This window comes from Mustela erminea, chromosome 4, assembly GCF_009829155.1.
Source record: "Mustela erminea isolate mMusErm1 chromosome 4, mMusErm1.Pri, whole genome shotgun sequence".
In the NCBI taxonomy this organism is placed as follows: domain Eukaryota; kingdom Metazoa; phylum Chordata; class Mammalia; order Carnivora; family Mustelidae; genus Mustela; species Mustela erminea.
The window spans coordinates 29,407,667-29,430,313 of NC_045617.1; the positions used below are offsets into that span (position 1 = coordinate 29,407,667).

The following is a 22,647-nucleotide window of genomic DNA, read 5'->3' on the forward strand; positions in this document are numbered from 1 at the left end:
TATGCTGCTTATGCAATGAAAAAATAGAATGCATTTTAATGGAAGGTTTGACCTGCAGAAAGATGAATAATTTGCATCAATTTTTGTGCATTATGTTCAACTAATGAAGACAAATGTATTCATTCATTTCAGTAAAGCTGAAGAACTGAAGGCCGGCTATTTTATGCGCCTATAATGATGAATATTACAGTACTTATTATGTGATGAATTGGGAATTCTAGAAATGGATGGTGAGCAAAACAGGGAAAAAACATGCTTCTCATACTGATTTCTATTTTTATAAACACTGGCATCTGCCTTAAACAAACAACATGCCTCCCCTAGTACCAATTCTATATCTCTCACTTCATCAAAGAACAAGAAATAAAGAAGAAGTGAGATCTCATGGATTTAACATTAGAAGAGGGAAGTGAAGAAAGAAATTCCACATTGTTCACATGTCAAGGTAGTCTACTTCTACCGTAAAGAGTCAATGATACAACCTATTGCAACATTTTTTACTTTAGGCTAATTATGTATAAGAGCATTATAAGGAGATTAATGTTACTTGAGAATCAGTCATAGGACTACTGCTATTTTGTATTCATTAACATAAAATGTTATAGAACAGTTTTTAAAAGTAACTTTAAAATCCTATTATGAAATAAGAATATATCCTAACATTTATAATTAAATAATTAAATACAACAGAAATAAAATATATATAATAATTTTGTGTGTGATAAAATGAACTTTAGGGGTGTCTGGGTGGCTCAGTCATTAAGCATCTGATTCCAGGTTTTAGCCTAGGTCATGATCTCATAGGTTGTGAGATCAAGTCCTGCATTGGGCTCCCTGCTCAGCAGGGAGTTTGCCGAAAGATTCTCTCCTCCTGCCCCTCTCTACTCTCTCTCTCAAAAAACAAATAAATAAATCTTTTAAAAAATTATCTTTAAGTCTAACCTTAGTATCAAAAATCACTCTAAATATATCCATGTTACATTAATCTCTATTTCATTTTTATATTTCTGCTTTATATTTTTCATGTATTACATATGTCAGCAGGTTGTATAATTGTGATATGACTAAGTTAATTTGCATTTCATTTACAGAAATAATTATTCACTGACTGCATGAAAATTACTATTGATTTGACCCAACAAGTAAAATGGGAATGAATGATATTATAGAAAATTTTTAGCATCAACAGAGAAAATGAACACAATCCCTCCATCCCCCGTCAGCTGACACATATTTCATATTTATTAAAGTGATGAGGACTAGCGAATGAAGCACGCCACTAGCTTGTTGTTAAAAATAGAAATAATTTTAATGACACCCTTCAGTCACTTTACAATATTTCTACCAAATTGAACATAGCAAAGCAAAATAACCCCAACTGGCCATAATGGATTTTTTCTAGACCGTTGCTTTCCTACCAGCTCATGGACCGCTGAGTCTGCCTAGTCCTCGAAGTAAAATGTGCACTCACCATTCGAAAGAGAGAAGCCAAGAAGGCTTTTAGTCTGGGCAGTATGCAGGGAGGTAATGCAATAGAAAATGCCATTAAGCAGAAATGCTCCCTTTTCGGATAAATAGATTATTACCTATGGTGAATTAAAAGGCAAGAGACTGCAACTGCTCACACATTTTAAATATTCCCTAGTGAAAACTGCAGTGATTTGCTTTGATGCTTTACCTCATCTAGAATTTTTTTTTCTTTTTTTCAAATTCTTTTAAATGAAATAGGAAGTTCCGTTAAGAGTAAGAACACCTACAGCTTCAAAAATCTACCATACAGTACATATCACGTTGAAATAACACTGCCGCAGTCAGGAAAACGGAAAGGGATAGAATGTCACCCCAAGCTTAATTAAGCCAGCTTATGCTTATTTAGCATTTACCTTCACATCATTGTTGATTGCTCCACTAAAGTTATTTTTGTGTAAACAGAGCTTCCTTAATTAAATAGCTTATATTGGAGTCATTCAGCGATTTCACAACACACTTTGGGCAGTTCTCATCATACTCAGAATGATGAATGGTGATGGCAGGCCCCTAGAGGAATCACGCTGGAGGAGGCCTAGCAGGCTAACAAGAAACTGCATGGGCTTTTGGGGGGTCAAGGAAAATATACACAATTTTTTAAATATTTCTGATTTCAAAAAAGACAAAGTATTTTCCATTTTAACCTTCTCCACCTAACCTCATGTGCCTCCATGACAATATCTGGCGATTTGAACAACAATAAAAGCAAAAGGATTTCTTCTCTTTAATCACATTTACAGTATTAGTAAAGATGAAATTTTCACTATGGACTATGGCTCCTGCAGAATACAAACTCAAAATCCTGGGGAGTTTCTGGCACTAATCTGAATTCACAGAACTTGAGCCCATAGTCCTCTACTGTGAATATATTTATCTCATTAACTCTTACTGCAAAAGAACAAGAGCCTCAAATAATACTTTTTTCACACCTGAATGAATTTTTTTTTGTTTGTGATTAAACAAAATTTTGAAACTAAATAAATATGTTGTATTACAAATAATCTTCAATATGCTTGAACAGCAATGACACAAAAGGCAAATGTTAATTAACTCATTGAAAAATATAGATTATGATATTGGTTGAAAGTTTATGGCAAGTCAGATTCTCATTCAAGTACTAGAGTTACATGTCTTTGTGTTTACTAATGACTAAATAAATATAAATAATTCACAAAGTCATATTTCTAGTAGAGGTAATGATAGAGCAAATCATAAATTACTGCCTGGAATCTTTTCCTTAGAAGTCAAGTATTTAAGGAAATGAAGTATGAGATGCCTCTTTTTAGATTATACTTCTTTAATGAAGTTATATAAGAGAATTAAGACTCACTCATAACGGACTGAGTCTCAAAATAATTTTGATTTTATGCCATGTTATGAATGAATAAAATATAATTTGTTAAAGACCTTAATGTTATCATGTCAAAGTGAAGACAAGTTCTCTGAATAAGAAAAACAAGATATATATTGCAATACTTCCAGGTGATTGATTTGAATATTATTCCTTTACATTACTGTTTTTAAATTTATCTCATTCAGATTTAGGCTAAAAATAAAATATATGCTACATGCATTAAATAACCTTTAGTGATAATGAGAGGTTAATAAATTTAAATTAATATTTGGCAGTGAAAATAAAGAAGAACATGCTAAAATAGTCTTAGTCTATCATTTTTCTGTATCATAGCAATTTTTCAGATTTTTAAAATTTGTATTCCTATGTACTGATAATTTTACATTCAAATTCCAAGAATGTCCTTAAAAAAGTTAGAAATGTATCATGTGCTATTGCCTAATTTTAAAAAATTACTTTGATGGGGCGCCTGGGTGGCTCAATGGGTTAAAGCCTCTGCCTTTGGCTCAGGTCATGATCCCGGGGTCCTGGGATCGAGCCCCGCATTGGGCTCTCTGCTTGGTGGGGAGCCTGCTTCCCCCCCCCCCCCGCCTGCCTCTCTGCTTACTTGTGATCTCTGTCAAATAAACAAGTAAAATCTTAAAAAAAAAAAAATTTACTTTGATGAAAACACTAATATGCTACTATATCCCATTAATCTATACACTACAAAAAATGATTCCACTTAGATATATAATACAACATACCTCTTGCATTGCCCTTGCCAATATCAATGGATATTTTCCACAATAACTCAGGTTTCTTCAAAAGGACAAAAGTTGATCTGATCAGCTAAGTTGAATAGATAACGGAAAAAAAATCTACATCCTGAGGTTTATAGTTTAATTTGTTTTTTTTTCCTTATCTATAAGATAAGCTTAAAATTAGAGGAAATAGAAATTCTAGGTGCTATGCCTGGTATTTTCCTCAATTTAAAAAGGTACATTAAAATATAGCTTATATATCTATCAATATTTTGAATTGTTTTATATTTTATTAATAAGCCTCTATCTTTTAGTAAAGAGTGTCAGGGGTACGGTGGGACTGAAAACTGCTTTTTGTATGTTTGTTTTGTGTATCTATAAGTCTGTTTCTGTTTTGTTTTCCTTCTTCATTTTGATTTTTAGATTCCATATGTAAGTGAAATCACACAGTACTTGTTTTCCTCTGTCTGACTTACTTCACTTAGCATAATACCCTCTAGGGAATTGCAAGATTGTTGCAAATGATGATACTTTCTAATAGCACATTATCAGTCTATAGTCTAAAATATAAATTTTCTTATACTCCAATTCATAAATGAGTATACTTGAAAAAATGGCAAAGAGTCATTCACCACAAATTCCAAATAAATAGTACATGAACTCACGAAGTTTTTGTGTTCATTATGCAATTCTTACTGAGGGAAAGAATCATACCAGACCTAACCATGGCGAATGCCACAGTTGGAGCACTCCATTAACAAAAAACTTTGCTCCTTAGGTAATAATTAAGAATACTCAACCATTAATAAATATTTATCATATATTAGAGTTAATTATAAAACTTCTGAATTAATACATACATTGGAATAACAACAACAAGGCTTTGTTTGGGAGGGTTTTCCCTGGTTCAGGCAATAAAGGTATTCATTTTGTATGCAGAATTTAAAAACAACAATAACATCCACTATTACACACACTAGAAAGGCAAACATGTCAAAAATAAAAATATCCCACCTCAAAAATATCTTCTGTACTTCTAAATTCTAAATTATTACTGTTGAGTTTTAATAACACAGCTTTTATTAAGAATCAACATGAAATGAATTAACATACATTTAATTCCATAATCTTTCATAAACATTGTATTCCACTTGGAAACTAATTTGGAAAATGTCCTTTATATAGTTTACCCCCATCCCCACCCCCCACAACAGGTGATCTCAGCTACACTTGCATAACTGGGGAATAAGAATCCAAGATTTTGTGGATTTTTTTGTTTGCTTGTTTTCACTTCTACAGTGAATACGGAATCATTATTTGGGTCTACAATATATATATAGAAATATGTTGGGGCGCCTGGGTGGTTCAGATGGTTATGCATCTATCTGCCTTTGCTCAGGTCATGATCTCCAGGTGCCGGGATTGAGCCCCAGGTTGGGCTCCCAGCTCTGCGGAGAATCTACTTCTCCCTCTCTCTCTGCTTGTGCTCTCTCTGTCTCTCTCTCAGATGAATAAATAAAACCTTAAAAATATATATATATAGCAATATGCAGTTTAATAGGAGCTAGTGTCTCAAAGCTCTCTCAAAACCAGTCCAAACTACTTTGAACTATTTGATAAATTTGAGAAAACTTTACCAGATACAGTAAAATTTAGTGTAGAAGTTTTTTGGTGAAGTCATTATGGTCGAAAAGTTTGTTATTTCCCAGACATTTGAAAGTTGCTAGAAATGATCTCAAAGAAACAAAGACATTTATAGTATTGTAATTTCTGGAATTGCTCATGAAATTAGATTTCCATAAATCTATGCCTAACTTTCTAACCATTGTATATATGTTCATTTGAAAGAAATTTTTCTCAATTAAAACTAATTAAATTTACGAGTAAAGCCAAATTGACAAGTAAATATGGCTATGCTATTTACTAAATATAAATACATGAAGATCAGTTGTGACCAATCAATTAAAAATTTGTAGAAGTCAAGGCTCAGAAAAATTATAATGTTGTTATTTCTTACTGTGATGGGCCAGTGAATAGCTGTTTTCCCCTTCAATTCAAAAAACACATTGATGTAATTAAAACATGTCAATATGTTTTTTTTTTTTCCTTTTGTATAGTTTCCTGTTTCTGTTTTAACAAATCATCTCAGGACACCTAGATGGCTCAGTTGGTTAAGCATCTGCCTTGGGCTCAGGTTATGATCCTGGGGTCTGGGACTGAGCCCCACACTGACTCCCTGCTCAGCAGGGAGCCTGCTGCTCCCTCTCTCTCTGCCCCCACCCCATTCCTGTGAGTATGAGCACTCTCTCTCTCTAATAAAGAAATAAAATCTAAACAACAACAACAAAAAAATCACCACAAATTTAGTGGCTTCAAAAAATACAAACTTAATCTCACAAAACAAACTGAGGGTTGCTGGGGGGAGGGGGGTTGGGAGAAGGGGGTGGGATTATGGACATTGGGGAGGGTATGTGCTTTGGTGAGTGCTGTGAAGTGTGTAAACCTGGTGATTCACAGACCTGTACCCCTGGGGATAAAAATATATGTTTATAAAAAATTAAAAAAAAAAAAAGAAAAAAAAATACAAATGAATTATCTGATAGTTTCAAGGGTCAGAAGTTCTAAGAGTGGTATGTCTGCAAGGCTGCAATCCTTCTCCGACCTCTAGGAAATAATTTGTTTCCTTGCATTCTAAACTAACTCCAAGATGTTCTGCGTTCCTTGGCTTGTAGCCCTTTCCTCCATGTTCAGTTCAGCAGGTAGCATTTTCAAATCTCTCTGTCTCTTCCTCCTCTCAACTCCCTGATACCATGGTTTGAATGTTTATGACCATCCAAATTCCTATACTGAAACCTAATCTTCAATATAATGGTATTTGGAGGTGGGGCCCAATTAATCATTAGATGGTGCCCTCATGAATGAGATTAGCGCTTTTATAAAAGGGACTCCGGAGAGATCCCTGACCATTCCACCATGTGAGGACACCATGAGAAGATGGTTGTTTATTAAACAAGAAGCAAGTCTTACTACAGGGAGTCAGCTGGCACTCAGATCATGGACTTCCAGTTTATAGAGCTGTGAAAAATTTCTGCTGTTTATGTGCCACCCCATCTCTGGCATTTTGTTGTAGGTTCCCAAATGGATTAAGATATTCTTCCTTTCACTTCTTCCATCATCATGCTTCCTTAACTGTGACTTCCTTAATTTGTTCCTCTTTCTTATAAGGACCCGCCTAGTTAAACCAGGGTAGTCTCCCCAACTCGAGATCCTTACCTTAATCACATTTGCAAAGTACCTTTTGTCATAAAAGGTAACATATTCACATGTTTTGGGGGTTAGGTTGTAGACATTTTGGGGAGCCATTATTATGCCCACCACATGTACATGTGAACTGTCATGTTATATATGAATACATTTGTCATGAATATGTATATACGTAGACATATTCATATACATTATACACATATATGAACTTCAGTACATCAGAGTTTTCATTGTCTCTTCTGGCAATTGTTATCCTTTCTCTTTTTACTTCTTTTTTTATACTTTATTTCATTTCATGTTTATTATTGAAAATAACTCTGCCATATGAAAGAAAAAGGTTGTTAAAAATAACTAATCCTGGGACGCCTGGGTGGCTCAGTTGGTTAAGCAGCTGCCTTCGGCTCAGGTCATGATCCCAGCATCCTGGGATCGAGTCCCACATCGGGCTCCTTGCTCCGCAGGGAGCCTGCTTCTCCCTCTGACTCTGCCTTCCACTCTGTCTGCCTGTGCTCGCTCTCGCTCTCTCTCTGACAAATAAATAAATAAAATCTTAAAAAAAAAAAAATTAAAAAAAAAAAAAAACTAATCCTGGTGTCAAATATTCTAGATATGTTACTGGTAAACAGTCTGCTATTTCTCTTAAATAAAACAAATACCTTCTCTAATATAAAACAGTAGAACAAATATCCACAGAAATCAATGAACCATTTGTGGCCCATTATTTTCATTAATTTTCTAATATTATACTCAATTCTACACTATATTAACTTTCAAATACTATACCCATAAGCCACAAATCTGAAAAATAAAATGCAAAAGCTTTTATTCCTAAACTATTTTTTAAAGGTAGAATGGAGAGGGTCTTTTACATTGATGTGAGCCTTTTCTACACTGATACGCAGACATGTCTGCTGACGATTTTGGTAGAAATAAATTTTTCTTTTGTTACTTACCTGTTTAGAAGCCCATGTCCAAATTGCTTCCTGGTTTTGTACCGTAACAGAACATAACAAGATAGATTTGTTAAAAACAGAATTCCGAATGGCACACGGAGCCACTGTTTTCCCTTCTCACAGTGACTAAGATTAATGAACAAAGAACCAGGGACTGACATAAAACCTACCCATGGGGGTGCCAACACCATAACCTTTGGAGTCAATGAGGCCGCCAATCTGTGTCAGGTTACAGTTCCGCTGGGTAACAAACTCAATGGTTGTGGACTCCATTAGGAAAGCATAATCAGAGGTGAGGACTCTCTGGATTCCTTCTTCATTACTTTTGACGAGTACTGACTGCCTCCTGCTACTCATAAAGGCCCACATTTTGTCATACGTAGATATTTTTGATTTCTAGGGGAAAAATAAAATGGGTAAGAAAGATATTTCTTAGTTTCCATGTGATCCTACAATATTTAGATGGAATTCACTGTATTTCATTTACTCATACTACCCTAATTGTTTTACTAATAATAGTAATATCTACACAATTCCTCATCTCATACGTCCAGGTTTAACACTGAATTATTTAACAAACATTTCAAGAATAACTTATGTTAAAAATGCATAGCTGGTAAATCATAGAAGGCAATAAAAAAGAGAATATCAATATTAATAGGAGGAATTTGTGCTTGTATTTCACATGCGTATCTCAGGTGTATAATTTTATTTTTCACCATAACTATAACATCAAATTTGGAAGACACTGACACTGGACACCAACTGACACTGCAAAACCTTGAGTTTTTGTTTGTTTTTGTTTTTCCCTGCATGGTGACTATAAAACCAATGTCACATTATCCTCCAAATATACACAAATATATAGGCTGAACAAATAAAGGCAATTTGTTACAAATAAAAATTTCCACTGGGACACAGTCTGGACACCACAGAACCTCTTTTAGCCTGACTCAAAACAACAAGAAATCTATCATTCAGATCAAGATTCCTGGACCGATAAAATTGAATAGATCTTATGTCCACCTGAAAATCCTTGATAAGGCTTGACTAGGATTTCATTAGTGAAGGAAAGAAATTGGTTTTGTTCAGAAGGCACTGGTAAAACGAAACCATGGAAAAGGTTAACATCTGCTTATGAAAAGCTCATCTGGAAACCCTAACCCTAGTTAAATTCTTACACAAATACAAAAAAAACCAAAACAAAACAAAAACAAACAAACAAACAAACAAAAAACCCTGAAGCTATAAACACAAGGACAATATTCACTATATTCATTGCACTGGCATAAAAAGTTAAAACTGTTTTCAAATAAATAGATATGCAATCTTTCTACACCTTAAGCATGTATTTAGTCTTACATGTGCTAGGTCATAAATGGGATATTACCACTTCTTCCACCAGAAGGCTGGTGCACAATAATACTTTGAAAAATTCAGACACCGTTCCAATGACGATAGAAGAAAAACCTTACATGTACTGGGAGGAAAAACCTAAATGTACAATGACTGCCTTCCAAAAACAGGTATAGCATTAGGGCTAAGAGAGGGTAGAAATGCAAACCTTTGTTCTCCAGTGAAACACGAAAGCATACCAAAAGCCAACAGCTTGAAGTTTAAAAGATAAAGATAGCAGCTAGAACATCTAGAATAAGATTGACAGGATTACAAATTTGAGAAACTATGATGGCATGTCAATTATTTTAAAGTAAAATAATCATATGTTGGAAATAAGAAAAATGAAAGGAATATTTAAGGTTATGATGAAATCCTTATTGGAATAGTTAAAACTGATAGATTTTGCACAGATGCATTTGACTTTCCAAATCAGTAACATAATGAGGATAGCCAGAATAAATTCCCTTCCTTTCAAAGGTACAGAACTTATCTCTTAAGGATTTGCATTAAGAGAGGCCTAAATACAAAATAAAATCAAAATTACAGCTCACCTGCAGATTGAGATTTTACATAAAAAATTAAATTGCACATAGTTTTTGATTTAGTGATAATAGATACACAATCCCATAAATAATAATTCTAAAAATGTATGTCATGAAAACTGCATACTCATCAGTTGATAATATAAAATGTAACTATTTAACAGAGAGTGATAGTGTGGTATCATAACATGGGCATACTTTCCAACAACAAAACCAAGCAGAGAGAAAAGAAAGCATACAAAAAGTGTACAGGAAGTTATTTTTGCTTGTATTGACCATAAATTACTGAAATTCTCTCTTTCGTTTCAGTTATAAGAGTATTAACAACCGATGTTTTATTGCTTTAGTTCCATGATTTCCAATTTCTAATAACACATTCCATTCATTGATAAAATTTAATTTAAATAAAACTTGAACATTAATATTTTTGTCTCAAAGACGGAGGGAACGGAATATTTACAATGACACTAATCATTCAAATATGTCTATATACTTGTAAAATAATACATAATTATGTCTTTCTTTTTATAATATTTTGTTATATTATATATTAGAATTTCATAATATTATGTATTATAAAAATTTTATATTAAAGTAGCATTTTCTGATTTAAAGACTATATATCATAGGAAATTTTAAAGAATAGAATTACATTTTTAACAGTATAACATATCCATTATTAATGTTGTTATGTAAACAGATCAAACTTTTTAACAACTGAAAACCAAGAAATTAAAAACCAATCCCAAGCTATCCTTTACAGATATATATAGCTTAATTTTAAATTAATGTGAATGTAGAATTATTTTACATTAGAAGTATCTTATCTATGACTTTAATTGAAATAAGGATTTTACAAAATGCATTTGCATATAAAATTCTTTGAATGCTTTGCTGCACTGATATTTTATTTCTATGAGTACTTCCTAGAATTACTATTGATAGTAATTTTGAAATAAATCATTTTGAGTAATCCATTGCTACACAAGTATCTCCTACTGAGTTACTTCAGACTTTCAGAAATCTATTGTCTATGATTTTTTTTAAGATTTTATTTATTTATTTGATAGACAGAGATTACAAGTAGTCAGAGAGGCAGGCAGGGAGAAAGAGGAGGAAGCAGGCTCCCTGCTGAGCAGAGAGTCCAATGTGGGGCTCAATCCCAGGACCCCGGGATCATTACCCAAGCCGAAGGCAGAGGCTTTAACCCACTGAACCACTCAGGTGCCACTGTTGTCTATGATTTTTGTACAGCTTCACTCATCTTTCCTACCTGCAGAAGATGTAAATATTTCTATTATTCTTAAAACTGTCAAATAGGTGTAGATAGAAAAGTCACTCAAATTGTTTTATTTCTTTTAATAAAAATTAAAAAACCCCGGGCTCAGTGGGTTAAAGCCTCTGCCTTCAGTTCAGGTCATGGTCCCAGGGTCCTGGGATCGAGCCCCGCGTCGGGCTCTCTGCTCAGCAGGGAGCCTGTTTCCTCCTCTTTCTCTCTCTGCCTGCCTCTCTGCCAAACTTGTGATCTGTGTCTGTCAAATAAATAAACAAAATCTTTAAAAAAAAAAAAATTTAAAAACCCGAACAAGAAATATTTCAATTTAAAAATACTATCTGCTGGTCACACATTTTCTATGTGGCTTGTTTGCTTGATTTGTTGCCATTCTTGACTTCAATTTCCAATTTAGCATAGTCACTTGTTTGCACCTCCCATTTATGGCTATTAAGAGATATTACTAAAAATCATCACTGCCTCTGTGACTCTGTATGCGTGGGGCAGGGAGATGATATTCATTTCTTTCCTATTTCTACAGAAAGTTAAAAAGGTGGACTAATCTTTAGCATCTTCTGACAATCTTTTTACTTCTTTTACATATAGGAGTGAAGAGAATCTAATGTGTCAGGTTTAAAAACAAAAGGTCTGCACAACATGAATTTGACTGAAACCCTCAAATTTAAAGAAGATAAGAAATTTACAAAGTATTTGAACTAAGTATCAGAATAAACTCATAGCCTGAATATGAAGTTTAGGATACTTTTTTTCTCTATAAATCTGACCATTCAGAAATAGTTGGTCACCTATTACTTAAGTAATTTATAGATCTATCTGAATAATGTAGGCTGAGTCAGAAATAATGATCACCAGCTGTATATCTCTTATTAATGGAATCTATGTCTTATGCAAGCCACTTAATATCTTTGAATTTCAGTTTGCATAATAGTCAAATATCTTTGCCAACTTCTTAGTGTTTCTTGTGAAAATCACAAAATATAATAAGATACTATGTGTAAGCACAAAATATAATAAGACACTATGTGCAAGTACACTATATAATAGTGAGATATTTTTATAATTCCTATTATTTTTTAAAAAGAAAGTATACCACTAAATGCTTTATGTTAGTTTTCTTTAAAAAAAAAAGACCAAAAACTGTGACAGAGATGGCAAGTTGAATACCATCTCTGAGTACATGTTTCTCCTATGGTAAGAAACCACAAGATGAAAAAGAATGGGAAAATGTACAACTGGAAACAAAATTTTGGAAGCTGGAAAGAAGATAGATGAATTGTAACTCCGTTAAGTAAATTTAGAACACTCTCCTGCCCACAAAACTTACAGAGATTGGCATTTCTATATCTCTCTCAAAGCCAGAATGATCAAAGATCTAACAAAAGTAAAAATTATTGAAAGAATGTCTTTTAAAAAAGTTAGATGCTTGTTTCCCCCTTCTTTCTCTGAGCAGCATAGTGACTGCTCCGTTCCATCCAAGCAGAGGACTAGAGGTTTTATTCTCTGGAGACAAAACAAGAACACACTGGACACAGGTTAGCCAGGGCAGGCCACGTTAAAACCAGAAGAAGGAAGTTGGAGTCTACACCCAACGTTGAGGTCAGTCAGTCCTGTTTCTGTCCTGCTCCTTAGAATTCCTCCAGTAGAGACAATAGAAGATTTTTTTTCAAGTGAAACTGGACTGCACCAGAGAGATAATAATGATCAGTTAACACACATAAAGTTCAGCATGTGTGAGGCATCATTATTAATTATATAAATATTAAATCATTTTACAAGATTTCTACTAGGTGATAAGTACCTTTCAGCCATCCTTCAAATGAGGAAAATAGAAAACAGAGAGATTAATAATTTTCCCAAATTCATGTGGCCAGTTAGTGGCAACACCAGGAATCAAACATTGACAGACTAGCTACCAAATTCATGTTTTTAATCATTACACTACATTGATTCTATGTAAAGACACATATCATGGATTCCCAACAAAATGATCCAACACATCACCCTCTAATAAAGCTCAATTTTTCAGTCTTGAGCAAGCTACCAGAGTTTCCAGTGAGCCTTTATCATCAAACACCAAAGATAACCAGATATTTGAAGGGAGCCTCTAATATGGAATATAAAGGGGGGAAAAAAAAGGCATACATGCCTTCAGAGAGGTAAAAGATACTGCATAAATGAAAATTAATTAATTAATTAATTAATGGATTCAGTTGAAAGAAAACACATTCAGGGAACAAATACATATTAAAAATCTCATATCAAAAATGAAAGCCTCAAGTGAAATATTAGAAAGTAAAATCTGAACAAAGTTTAAAGAAATCTCCAGAAAAGTAGGAAAAAGTTAAAAAGACAGAAAGAAGGAAAGAATGCCCTGAAGAAGGATCATGAACTGAGAAAGGCTGAGTCCAAGTAAGTTCATAATCAGAAGCGAAGAACTTTCTAGACATATGGAAAAGCAGTTAAGAGATGTCATCTTGGACATGAAATTGATAGGCTGGCATACTTGAAGGAAGTATGCTTTGGCTGGGGCATATAGAGTCAAAGAACATGGTACCTGAAGATGACAGAGATATTTGACTAGAAAGATGACAGAGAAAGGGATGACCAAGGTGACCTTACTGTTTCCCTCAGCTTTCTCAGCTTTAGATGAGATTTTTCCTGTGTCCAGGCCCCTAACCTCATTTCTATCCTGGCCTTTCCAGAAACCAGATGGTCCAACCATTGAGGTCCCTTTACTCTTTTTCTTAGATTACTCACTTCAGAAAATATGTAATTTTAAATTCTTCATTTGCATCTTTCAGATGCTTTTTAAAAGCCTCTCATCAGCTTTACAGTTCAGGACCATCTTTCTCAAGAACCCAGGAGCCATCCTTGAAATATAATCATCAAATAAGAGAAGTGCATCTACCATGCAGTCTCTCTGGGAAGAAAAGAGCTTAATTTATGTGGGCACTTTAAGTTATAAAACAATTCCTGTCATGAAGACACTAAACGTTTGTTTTTCCTTTGGGTAAGACCAGATAACAAATACAGTTAACAAATGTGGTGGCTATGATGCCCCCACCACAGCTCTTAGTAATACACAGCAGCAATATAGGTGGGAAACAGTACTTGCACTAAGGGAAGTGGTGTTGGAGATAAGGAGAAAACTAAGACTTCAAAGTGTGGGCATGTGCATGTGTGTGTGTGAGTGTGTGTGTTATGGCTAGGGCTTGGCCATTACTGAGACTAATTGGTTTCTGGTTTAAACTAAGAAAGCAAAGAACATCAAAACAAGGTTGGAGGTACTTAAGAAACAGGTCTGCCATGTGAAGGTAGATATCTAACTTTGGAGCACAGGGGAAAGGTAAAGGCTGAAAATACAGATTCTGGAGTCCTCTTGGACAAAGTAGTGGATAGATCAGGAAAGAAGATTACAGAAGAACCCTAGGATCAAACTCAGTGCAATTTTGAATTTCAGTGGCTGGCAGAGAAAACTGAGCCTGCAAATGAGACACACAAAAAAGTGAAGAAAAAGGAAGAAAATATGGAAATTGTGGGGCTGCAGAAATCAAGGCAAGAAGGTGTTTAGTGAACGAATGATCACTTGTAGTGATTTGTGGGGGAAAAATGTATTCCTTGGACTTAGCAAGAGAAAGTTCCTTAGTTATTTAGCAAGAGCTAATTTAGTGGAGTCAAGTATTTAGAAGTCACATGGAAGTGGATTAAGGAAGGATTTGGAGAAAGTTAATGAAAGTTAAATAGAGCCAGTAAGTGTCAAAAAAGAAACTATATATATATACATATATATATATGTATATATATGATCTCCACAATAATCAGTACATACATATATGTGTATGTACGTGTATCCAAAGATAAACTACATATTTACATTTATTGATTATATATTTTTATTTCTATAAATATTTATATATGTCAGTAAGTAGGACTCTGAAGAATAGGAGATCCATGTCAGTAGACAGAAGAATATTTTGGTTTAACTAAGACTTTCAAAGATTAAAGAGATTGAACATGTTTAAATGTCAGTGGGGAGGTTCCAGGAGAAAAGAGAGGTTTAAAAAGCCAGAGAAAGAAAGACAATAACGCAAAGTTTCTAATAAGATGAATCTCAAGTAGAATAACAGAAGATTTAAAACCCTGCAATTAGCTTGACCTCTGATTTTAAAATATTAATATTAACTACATGTGAAACTTTATTGATACTCTAAGATGTATTATGTAAGGAGAAAACAAGAAGTCTCAGCTAGATTTATTTTTAATAAATTAGAAAAATGTTGAACATTTTCAAAGTAAAATAGACTATAGATCTTTGAGGTTAAAATCAATAGGTGGAAGCTGTACAAATGAAAGATTAGGAATAAAAATTCATTTAAAGTCAGTAAGCAAGTAATTCAAACTGAAATTAACAATATTTGTATACTAAGTGTGAAAGTTGTATGTAAACTTGCTTAGAAGGAAGGACGTACCAAGTTGCAATGTGAACTAAAGATTGGAGGTGAAATATGGGACATGTTGAAAGAACCCCATATACGATGTTTTGCTTAACCTGCCGTGTTTAAGATTGGTTTCATTCAGTGAAGTAGCTACCAACCATCATCAAGGGACAAGGTAAAATCATGGATGGGAACTAAGCTGCTGAACTAAAATGTACAGGCTGTGAAGGTTCTCTAGCTTTGGGGCTACAGAGAAGTAAGCACCTACATAGAACACCAGGAAAGACTCAGGAATTGGGACATAGTTTGGCTCTGTGCATCACTGCTGCCAACCTGGTGAGGAAAGACTTTCCAAAAGAATGCATTATTTAATAGAAATATGAAAAATGAAAGTCAGGTAAAGAGCTAAGCATGAAATAATGTAATTCTTTGTAAGAAAAGCATTGAGATAATGACAAATTAAGCATAATGGGAGAAGCTGTTCAGGTAGAGGTAGCCAAATAAGATAAATATTCAATTAGTGAAAAAAGAAATCTTATTTTACTCCTTTACTACACAGATGAGAGAACTGAGGCTACTTCATAAGAAAAAAGAAAAATTGCCAATGAAGGTAGATTTGTAAAAAGTGATGATAGCATTTATAAGATCATGATTTTATGGAAGAATTTTAATTATATAGTAAGATGATTAACAAAAATGAGAAACATTCTTAAGTATTATCTTTACAGTTATGTTGTAAATAATAATTTAGATAAATAAAGTTGAGCAAATAAATGATATGGTGACTCAAACACATTTCTTGAAATGCAATGAAAGTCAAAGCACTACAGAGAAAAAGCTTATTTAAAATTTTCTAAATAAAATCTCATTTTCTTAAGCAACGTATCCTGTCATTCTGAACACTAGAATCAATTTCTTTTTTGTTGTTGTTTTTGTGCCTCACATTAAAGACACTTTTTCTTCTGTGTTGAATCTGATGGATTTAGGGTGTCAACGTTTAGCAGTGTTTATTTTATCAGAATGCTGAGGTTTGTAAGCTGACTTGGTTTTTGCTACATCAGCACAAAACAAATAAAACTAGTTCATAAGGCACAGTCTTTTCATAATAGTTTTCCATAGAGCATAAAAGAAAAGAGTCTTGTCAAGAATAAACTTACAAAAAATAAGAAATACAACACTTTTTAAAAATTCCCAGATGCCAAGTGATTTGTGCTTTAAAAAGAGCATTTAGTTTAAATACTTGAAATATTTTAAACATACAGCTAATGATTTAAAATTTAAGGATATATTAGTTTGGGTTTCTGGCAGAACTCTAAATTTGCAACCTGAAATTATTTGGCTCTTTGCAGATCTCAAATAACTAATGGTTTTATGCAATGCTTTCCCTGAGCATTTTAGAGTGATTTTTAGAACTGTTAACATATTAATGTAAGGATAGTACTTTGAAATTTTGTTTCTGTGTGTTAGAAAATGTTATGAAATAACATGAAATAAAATGTTATGAAAGCTACTAAAGTAAGGATTACTCTTGTACCATTTGTATAGATCTTTTCTTATTGGGAAAAACATATTTTACAAATAGAAAGCCATCTTCATTTTTTAAAAAATATATCCTTAGCTTAAATTCTTGAGTACACAAATGAAATTTTTTTCACAAATGAATTCTTCATCTTCATTGTTTTGCCTCCTGTCAAATGCAAATTAAATTTAGAAATCATATTGTGATCATTAACCCCGTCAGTGTAAAAATAAGAAAATAACATATCAATATTTATGTGACCTCCAGAAGCAAGAATTTAAAATTAACTTTTTAAGTACATTCTAGAAGAAAGTTTACCTTTACAAATAAAATGACAAATCTTTTTTTTTTTTTTTTTTTTAAATGACAAATCTTAAACATTAATCTTGTTTGAACTATCATAGCCACGAAGTATCAAGAACACAGACAATCCAGTACTATTTTTGATAAGGTCTATTACATATAATATTAGAAGTATTGACTACAACTCAGATTCTTTAAAAATGTTAATCAAGTGGTACAACCTCCAAAACGTCTTGAAATAGCCTAAAAAAATACTTCTTGTTAAGAATCCACTTATTTCAATTTAAAAAAAACATTCAGGAAAAAATTTTTGCCTTCTAAACCATAATGTCTGGCAGAACTCGCTGGACTTTAGTGCATGATGAATATGGTGAAATTACCAAAATAAGAGACAGGAATTTCTGACCATTTTTCATAATTACCAAGGTAAATTTGTTGGTATTGGACACTTACTCAAATTATTTCCTCTTAATAAATTCCACATGATGAATTCTGTTTCTAATGTTAACCTAAATATGTGGATATAAATGTTATAATAATATTTCTTATTTTGTTAGGAAAAAGTCATATGTAATAATCCCTAATGCATGGTTTGAAAATGGTCCTGACCAAGGTCTCCCTTGGTAAAGGAGAATTTGGCTGAGATTTGCATTTTAATTTTTTATTACAGTAAATAAATTACCAACAATACTGGAACATATGTGCTAGGTAAGAACAGCTGAGGCCTATCTGGACTCATCTGACCTTGGTCACTAGGAAATTAGAGTTAATTCGGGAAAACAGGACTGAAGCCATATGTGGTTCATATCAAAGATGGATCTGAGGCTAGTGCAGTGATCTGAAAACATTTGGCTGTTAGTGAACCTGTCAGTTCTTGGAATAATTCTGGCAGTTTTATCTCAAGGCATCTGCAATCCCTTAAAACAGGATATTTGAAGAGAGGGACAATGAAACAGAATGCTTTTCTCAGTGCTGTGGAGAGCTAATAGAGGAATAAGAAACAGCTTTATGACTGAGCATAATATGATGGGCAGCAAGTTTAAAACAATCTGATGCAGTTAAAGGTGGTTATTATTTTTAGGTAGCTAAACCAGTATTTGGTAACCCATTCTGCACTATTCAGAATCCCTGATATAATGAGCCTTCTGGTTATGGCATTTTATTCTTTAAATGAGATATCTTGAGCTCTGGTTAAATGTTTTCTTTTCTTATAAATAATAGTAATCAACAATATATTTTATGGTCATTTGGCTAGACTTGAATAAAATTAGGAAACTTGACTTCACCAGGTCAATAAAGGACCTTGAATAAATCACAATTTCTTGGCATTGTCTAACAAAAAGCTACAATACCAGTTTCACAGAAATGTTATGATGAATAAATGAAAAAAATATATGAAGTCACTTTGACAAGCTATCAAGCTCTCTAGAGATATCAGGATATCACGATTTTATTCTAATCTCAAGTTTCACGTAATCAATCAATGGAGAAACATAGTAACTCTATACTATGACTGCCTTATACAATGACTGCAGCATTTCCCCACCATGTTATTCTATTTATGCCTTTTCCTTTAGAATAATTTATAATTTTTAGAGGTATAGAAGCACTCACCTGCTTACTCATTTACTCAGTTGTTCTTTCGTTCTAATATTTATTGAGAACCTGCTGGGTGTAAAGGATCAAGCCAAGTCATTGTGTATGCAGAGATAGCCAAAAACAAAGCAGGGCCCCTGTCCTAGTAAAGCTTAAAGTCTCATAATACATGACAAGTGAACTAAGAATTAAGAAATTGTGTGATAAAGGCCATGACAAATAACAGATGCAGTGTAGCCTAAATTGATGAAGGAAGACATGACAGAAAGTCAGAGGAAGTAATTTTCTTTCCTTTAAGATTCAAATCAGTCATAGTTTTTCTGGGTCCTTATTCTCTTCTAATTGAAACTCTGAGCTTTGAATAGCTGTGGGAAACACACAGACACACACACACACACACCCCTCACCAAAAAAAAAAAAAAAAAAAAAATCCCTGAACATTTGAAACTCTTTTTTAAAAAGACTTATTTATTTATTTGACAGAGAAAGAGAATGAGAGAAAGTGAGCCAGGCGTAGAGAGGCAGAAGCAAAGACACTTCAAGCAGATTTCCTGTTGAGCGTGCAGCCCAACACAGGGCTAGATCCCATGACCCTGAGATCATGACCCAAGCTGAAACCAAGAGCTAAGACCCAACTGAATGAACCACCTGGGCTGCCCAACATTTGAAGCTCTTAAAAGAGCTGGCATTCTCACTTTTAGGCAGCCCCTTTCCTAGGGTTTCTTAATTTTATTGGGAGATAATGCAAACCTCACCAAAATATCTTAAAGATATGTATAATATCTATATTGCTATAACCTTTACATATTTAACTATACCCCCCGAAAAGAGTGTTTTGTTTCTAAATAGTAAATAAATGGCCTCCGTTGGATCCCAGGGACTTAAGGGAGAAGAGATGAACCACCTTACTACCGTTGCCACTCACTGACTGGACAAGCCTATTTGAATGACTAAATGAATCCTTAATCTCAGATACAGTTTTTAGCCCCCTGAGGTACATTTTAATTACAGGAACCACACTCTGACCTAGGGGCTTGAACTTCCCATTTTCTTCAACTGGAACCCACTTTCCTTGCATATTTGGTTGCCTCAGTCCTTTACTTTCTTCGGATCTTTACTCAAATATTACCTTTCCAAGGGAACTCCCACCATTTATCTTATTTATAATTCCCACTGTTGGCTTACCACAGATATGTCTCCTGCTTTATTTTTATCCATATAAAATAATAGCATATTATTTATTTCCTATTTTTACTTAGGCATCAATTCAATTTCTATCTCCATCTACTATGAGATAAACTCCATAAAGATGGAGATCTTTGTCTTGTTTTGTTTATCCAGATGCCCCTAGACCTAGAACAGTGCCTTGTATATACCAATGGGTACCTTTTTTTTTTTTAAAGATTTTATTTATTTCACAGACAGAGAGATCACAAGTAGGCAGAGACACAGGCAGAAAGAGAGAGGAGGAAGCAGTCTCCCTGCTGAGCAGAGAGCCCGATGTGGGGCTCGATCCCAGGACCCTGGGATCATGACCCGGGCCGAAGGCAGAGGCTTTAACCCACTGAGCCACCCAGGCGCCCCCCAATGGGTACCTTTTTGAATAAATGAGCCAAAAATGCTTAGATGGATGAATATATGCATACAGTGGAATTATTTCTACTGGGCTAAAATGTAAAAAACAAGAATGTTAGTCTCAGCTCTGGTGTTACCAAGCTAAGTGATATTTGGTGAGTAACTTCATCTATCTAGAACTCAATTTGCTCATGTGCAAAATAAATGGGTTAAACCATATAAATGCTAAGATATCTTCCATCAAAGAAGGTCTACATAACTATGCATATTTAGAAGAATAACTAGGTAGATTTACTTCTTTCATATTCTATTCATGCCTCAATTTAATAAAGAAAAGATTACCACTGGCCTAGTTTTAAAGCAAAGCATAAAGAAATCCCCATCATTGCACTGCATACAGAAATTTAAGTTCCATTGCAATGTTCAAATGTAGCTTTAATGTATTAACAAAAAAATATTCTAGAATGTATTTCACATTCCACATATCTCAAGGAAGAGAAGTAGGATTACTAACTTCTTTGTTCTTTACTCGGTTCTAAGTCATCATTGTCCCAACCCCTTTTGAAAACAAACCAAGGTTTTAACATTCACACCCTACAATCTTACTACCTAATCCCTCTTACTATAGTCTTCTGCACATGTCTGGGTATTGCCATAATTTTTATAATATTGCAGGACCCAGTTGTTTGTTTCTATCAGTGGTGAACTAGCAAACATGTAATAACTGTCTTCCTGCCAAAGGAGAAAAGGCCCAAATTTATAATGTTTCCTAGTTTTTATAGTTTAAACATACCCACTATTGCCATTTTCAGCTGAGGGTATGATATCAACCAAACTATAAAATTCTTGAAAAGTTAATTCCTAGGGGCACCTGGGTGGCTCAGTGGGTTAAAGCCTCTGCCTTCGGCTCAGGTCATGGTCCTGGGATCAAGGGTCCTGGGATCGAGACCCGCATCAGGCTCTCTGCTCAGCAGGGAGCCTGCTTCCTCCTCCCTCTCTCTCTGCCTCTCTCTCCTCTCTGCCTACTTGTGATCTCTATCTGTCAAATAAAATAAAATCTTAAAAAAAAAAAAAAAAAAAGTTAATTCCTAAAAGTCAGTAGAAGCCAGCTCCAGTACCCCCACTGTTCATCCCTCACTGGAAGTTCTGAAGTGACTCCACAGTTATTTGACAATCATTTCCAATGGCTTACTTAGTTGAGCCTTAGTCACCCAAACCCAAGGTCATATATTTATTTATCAACACCTAAATTTTCTTTACTTTTAAAATCAATTACTCAAATATCCTACTCCATGATTATTCCTTTCCTAGAGTGCTTATTTAATCTCTTTAGCTTGCATTTTCCAAGTTCATTGGTGCTTCATGCCATTAGTGGTCTACATTGCAATTAGTACTTTCTACTTTATATTCCATGTTGTTCAAGTGATTACTCACGAACAGTAGTTCCAAAATTAATGCTGCTAATATTCTAAACTCGCCAATCTCCCTCTCTTCTTTGGATCACCTAATCTAACCTCAATCCTGAGTAAACCAAACTATCTACTTTTTCTAAATCTGTATCAAAGCAGCACAGCATTGCTGGAAAATGTCATACTACCAAGTATGACACTAATGTAGGTGCTCAATACTGTCTGAAGTTTAAGGCTTCCTAACTTATTCTCTATAATGCGGATTTCAACTTTTTCTCCTTTCCTGAAACTCAAAACCTTTTGCGGATTCATTCACTTTTGGCAGTTGACTTTGCCTTTACTTCATAATGAAAAGTGACACCACACATGGGAACAGACTCAAGAACAATCCCCCTTATAGCAAAAATATTATATCTTACATAGCCATCTCTCCTCTTCTCCTTCTGTTCTGTTCCCCTTTCTCCCAGAGTGAATCCTTCATTTTGTGGTTTAGATTCCACCACTTCCTTTTGTCTTTTTCAGGAATCTTACATAATTATTTTTCTCATATTGCTCGCCTTTAACTGACAACATTTAAGTATGTTTGAGTGTTCTAAGTCTTTACTTCCCTTTGCATAGGTGACATTCTTTCACTGGACAGTTACCATACCTTTTCTTTTCTCTTCTTTGCAGTAAAGGTCTCTTCATTATCCCATTTCCTGATTTCCTACCTGGTCCTCTACCCATTCCAATCT

At 34.1% G+C, this 22,647-nt stretch overlaps 1 protein-coding gene across 4 annotated transcripts in view; it reads right to left on the reverse strand.

The window, feature by feature from the left end:
- Positions 1 to 22,647, reverse strand: part of GRIK2 (glutamate ionotropic receptor kainate type subunit 2) — a 653,190-nt gene that overhangs the window by 25,038 nt on the left and 605,505 nt on the right. For all 4 annotated transcript variants that reach the window (XM_032338955.1, XM_032338957.1, XM_032338958.1 and 1 more), the window contains one exon: positions 8,012 to 8,237. In XM_032338955.1, coding sequence (XP_032194846.1) covers positions 8,012 to 8,237 — 226 coding nt within the window. The remainder of the gene's footprint in view (positions 1 to 8,011; positions 8,238 to 22,647) is intronic.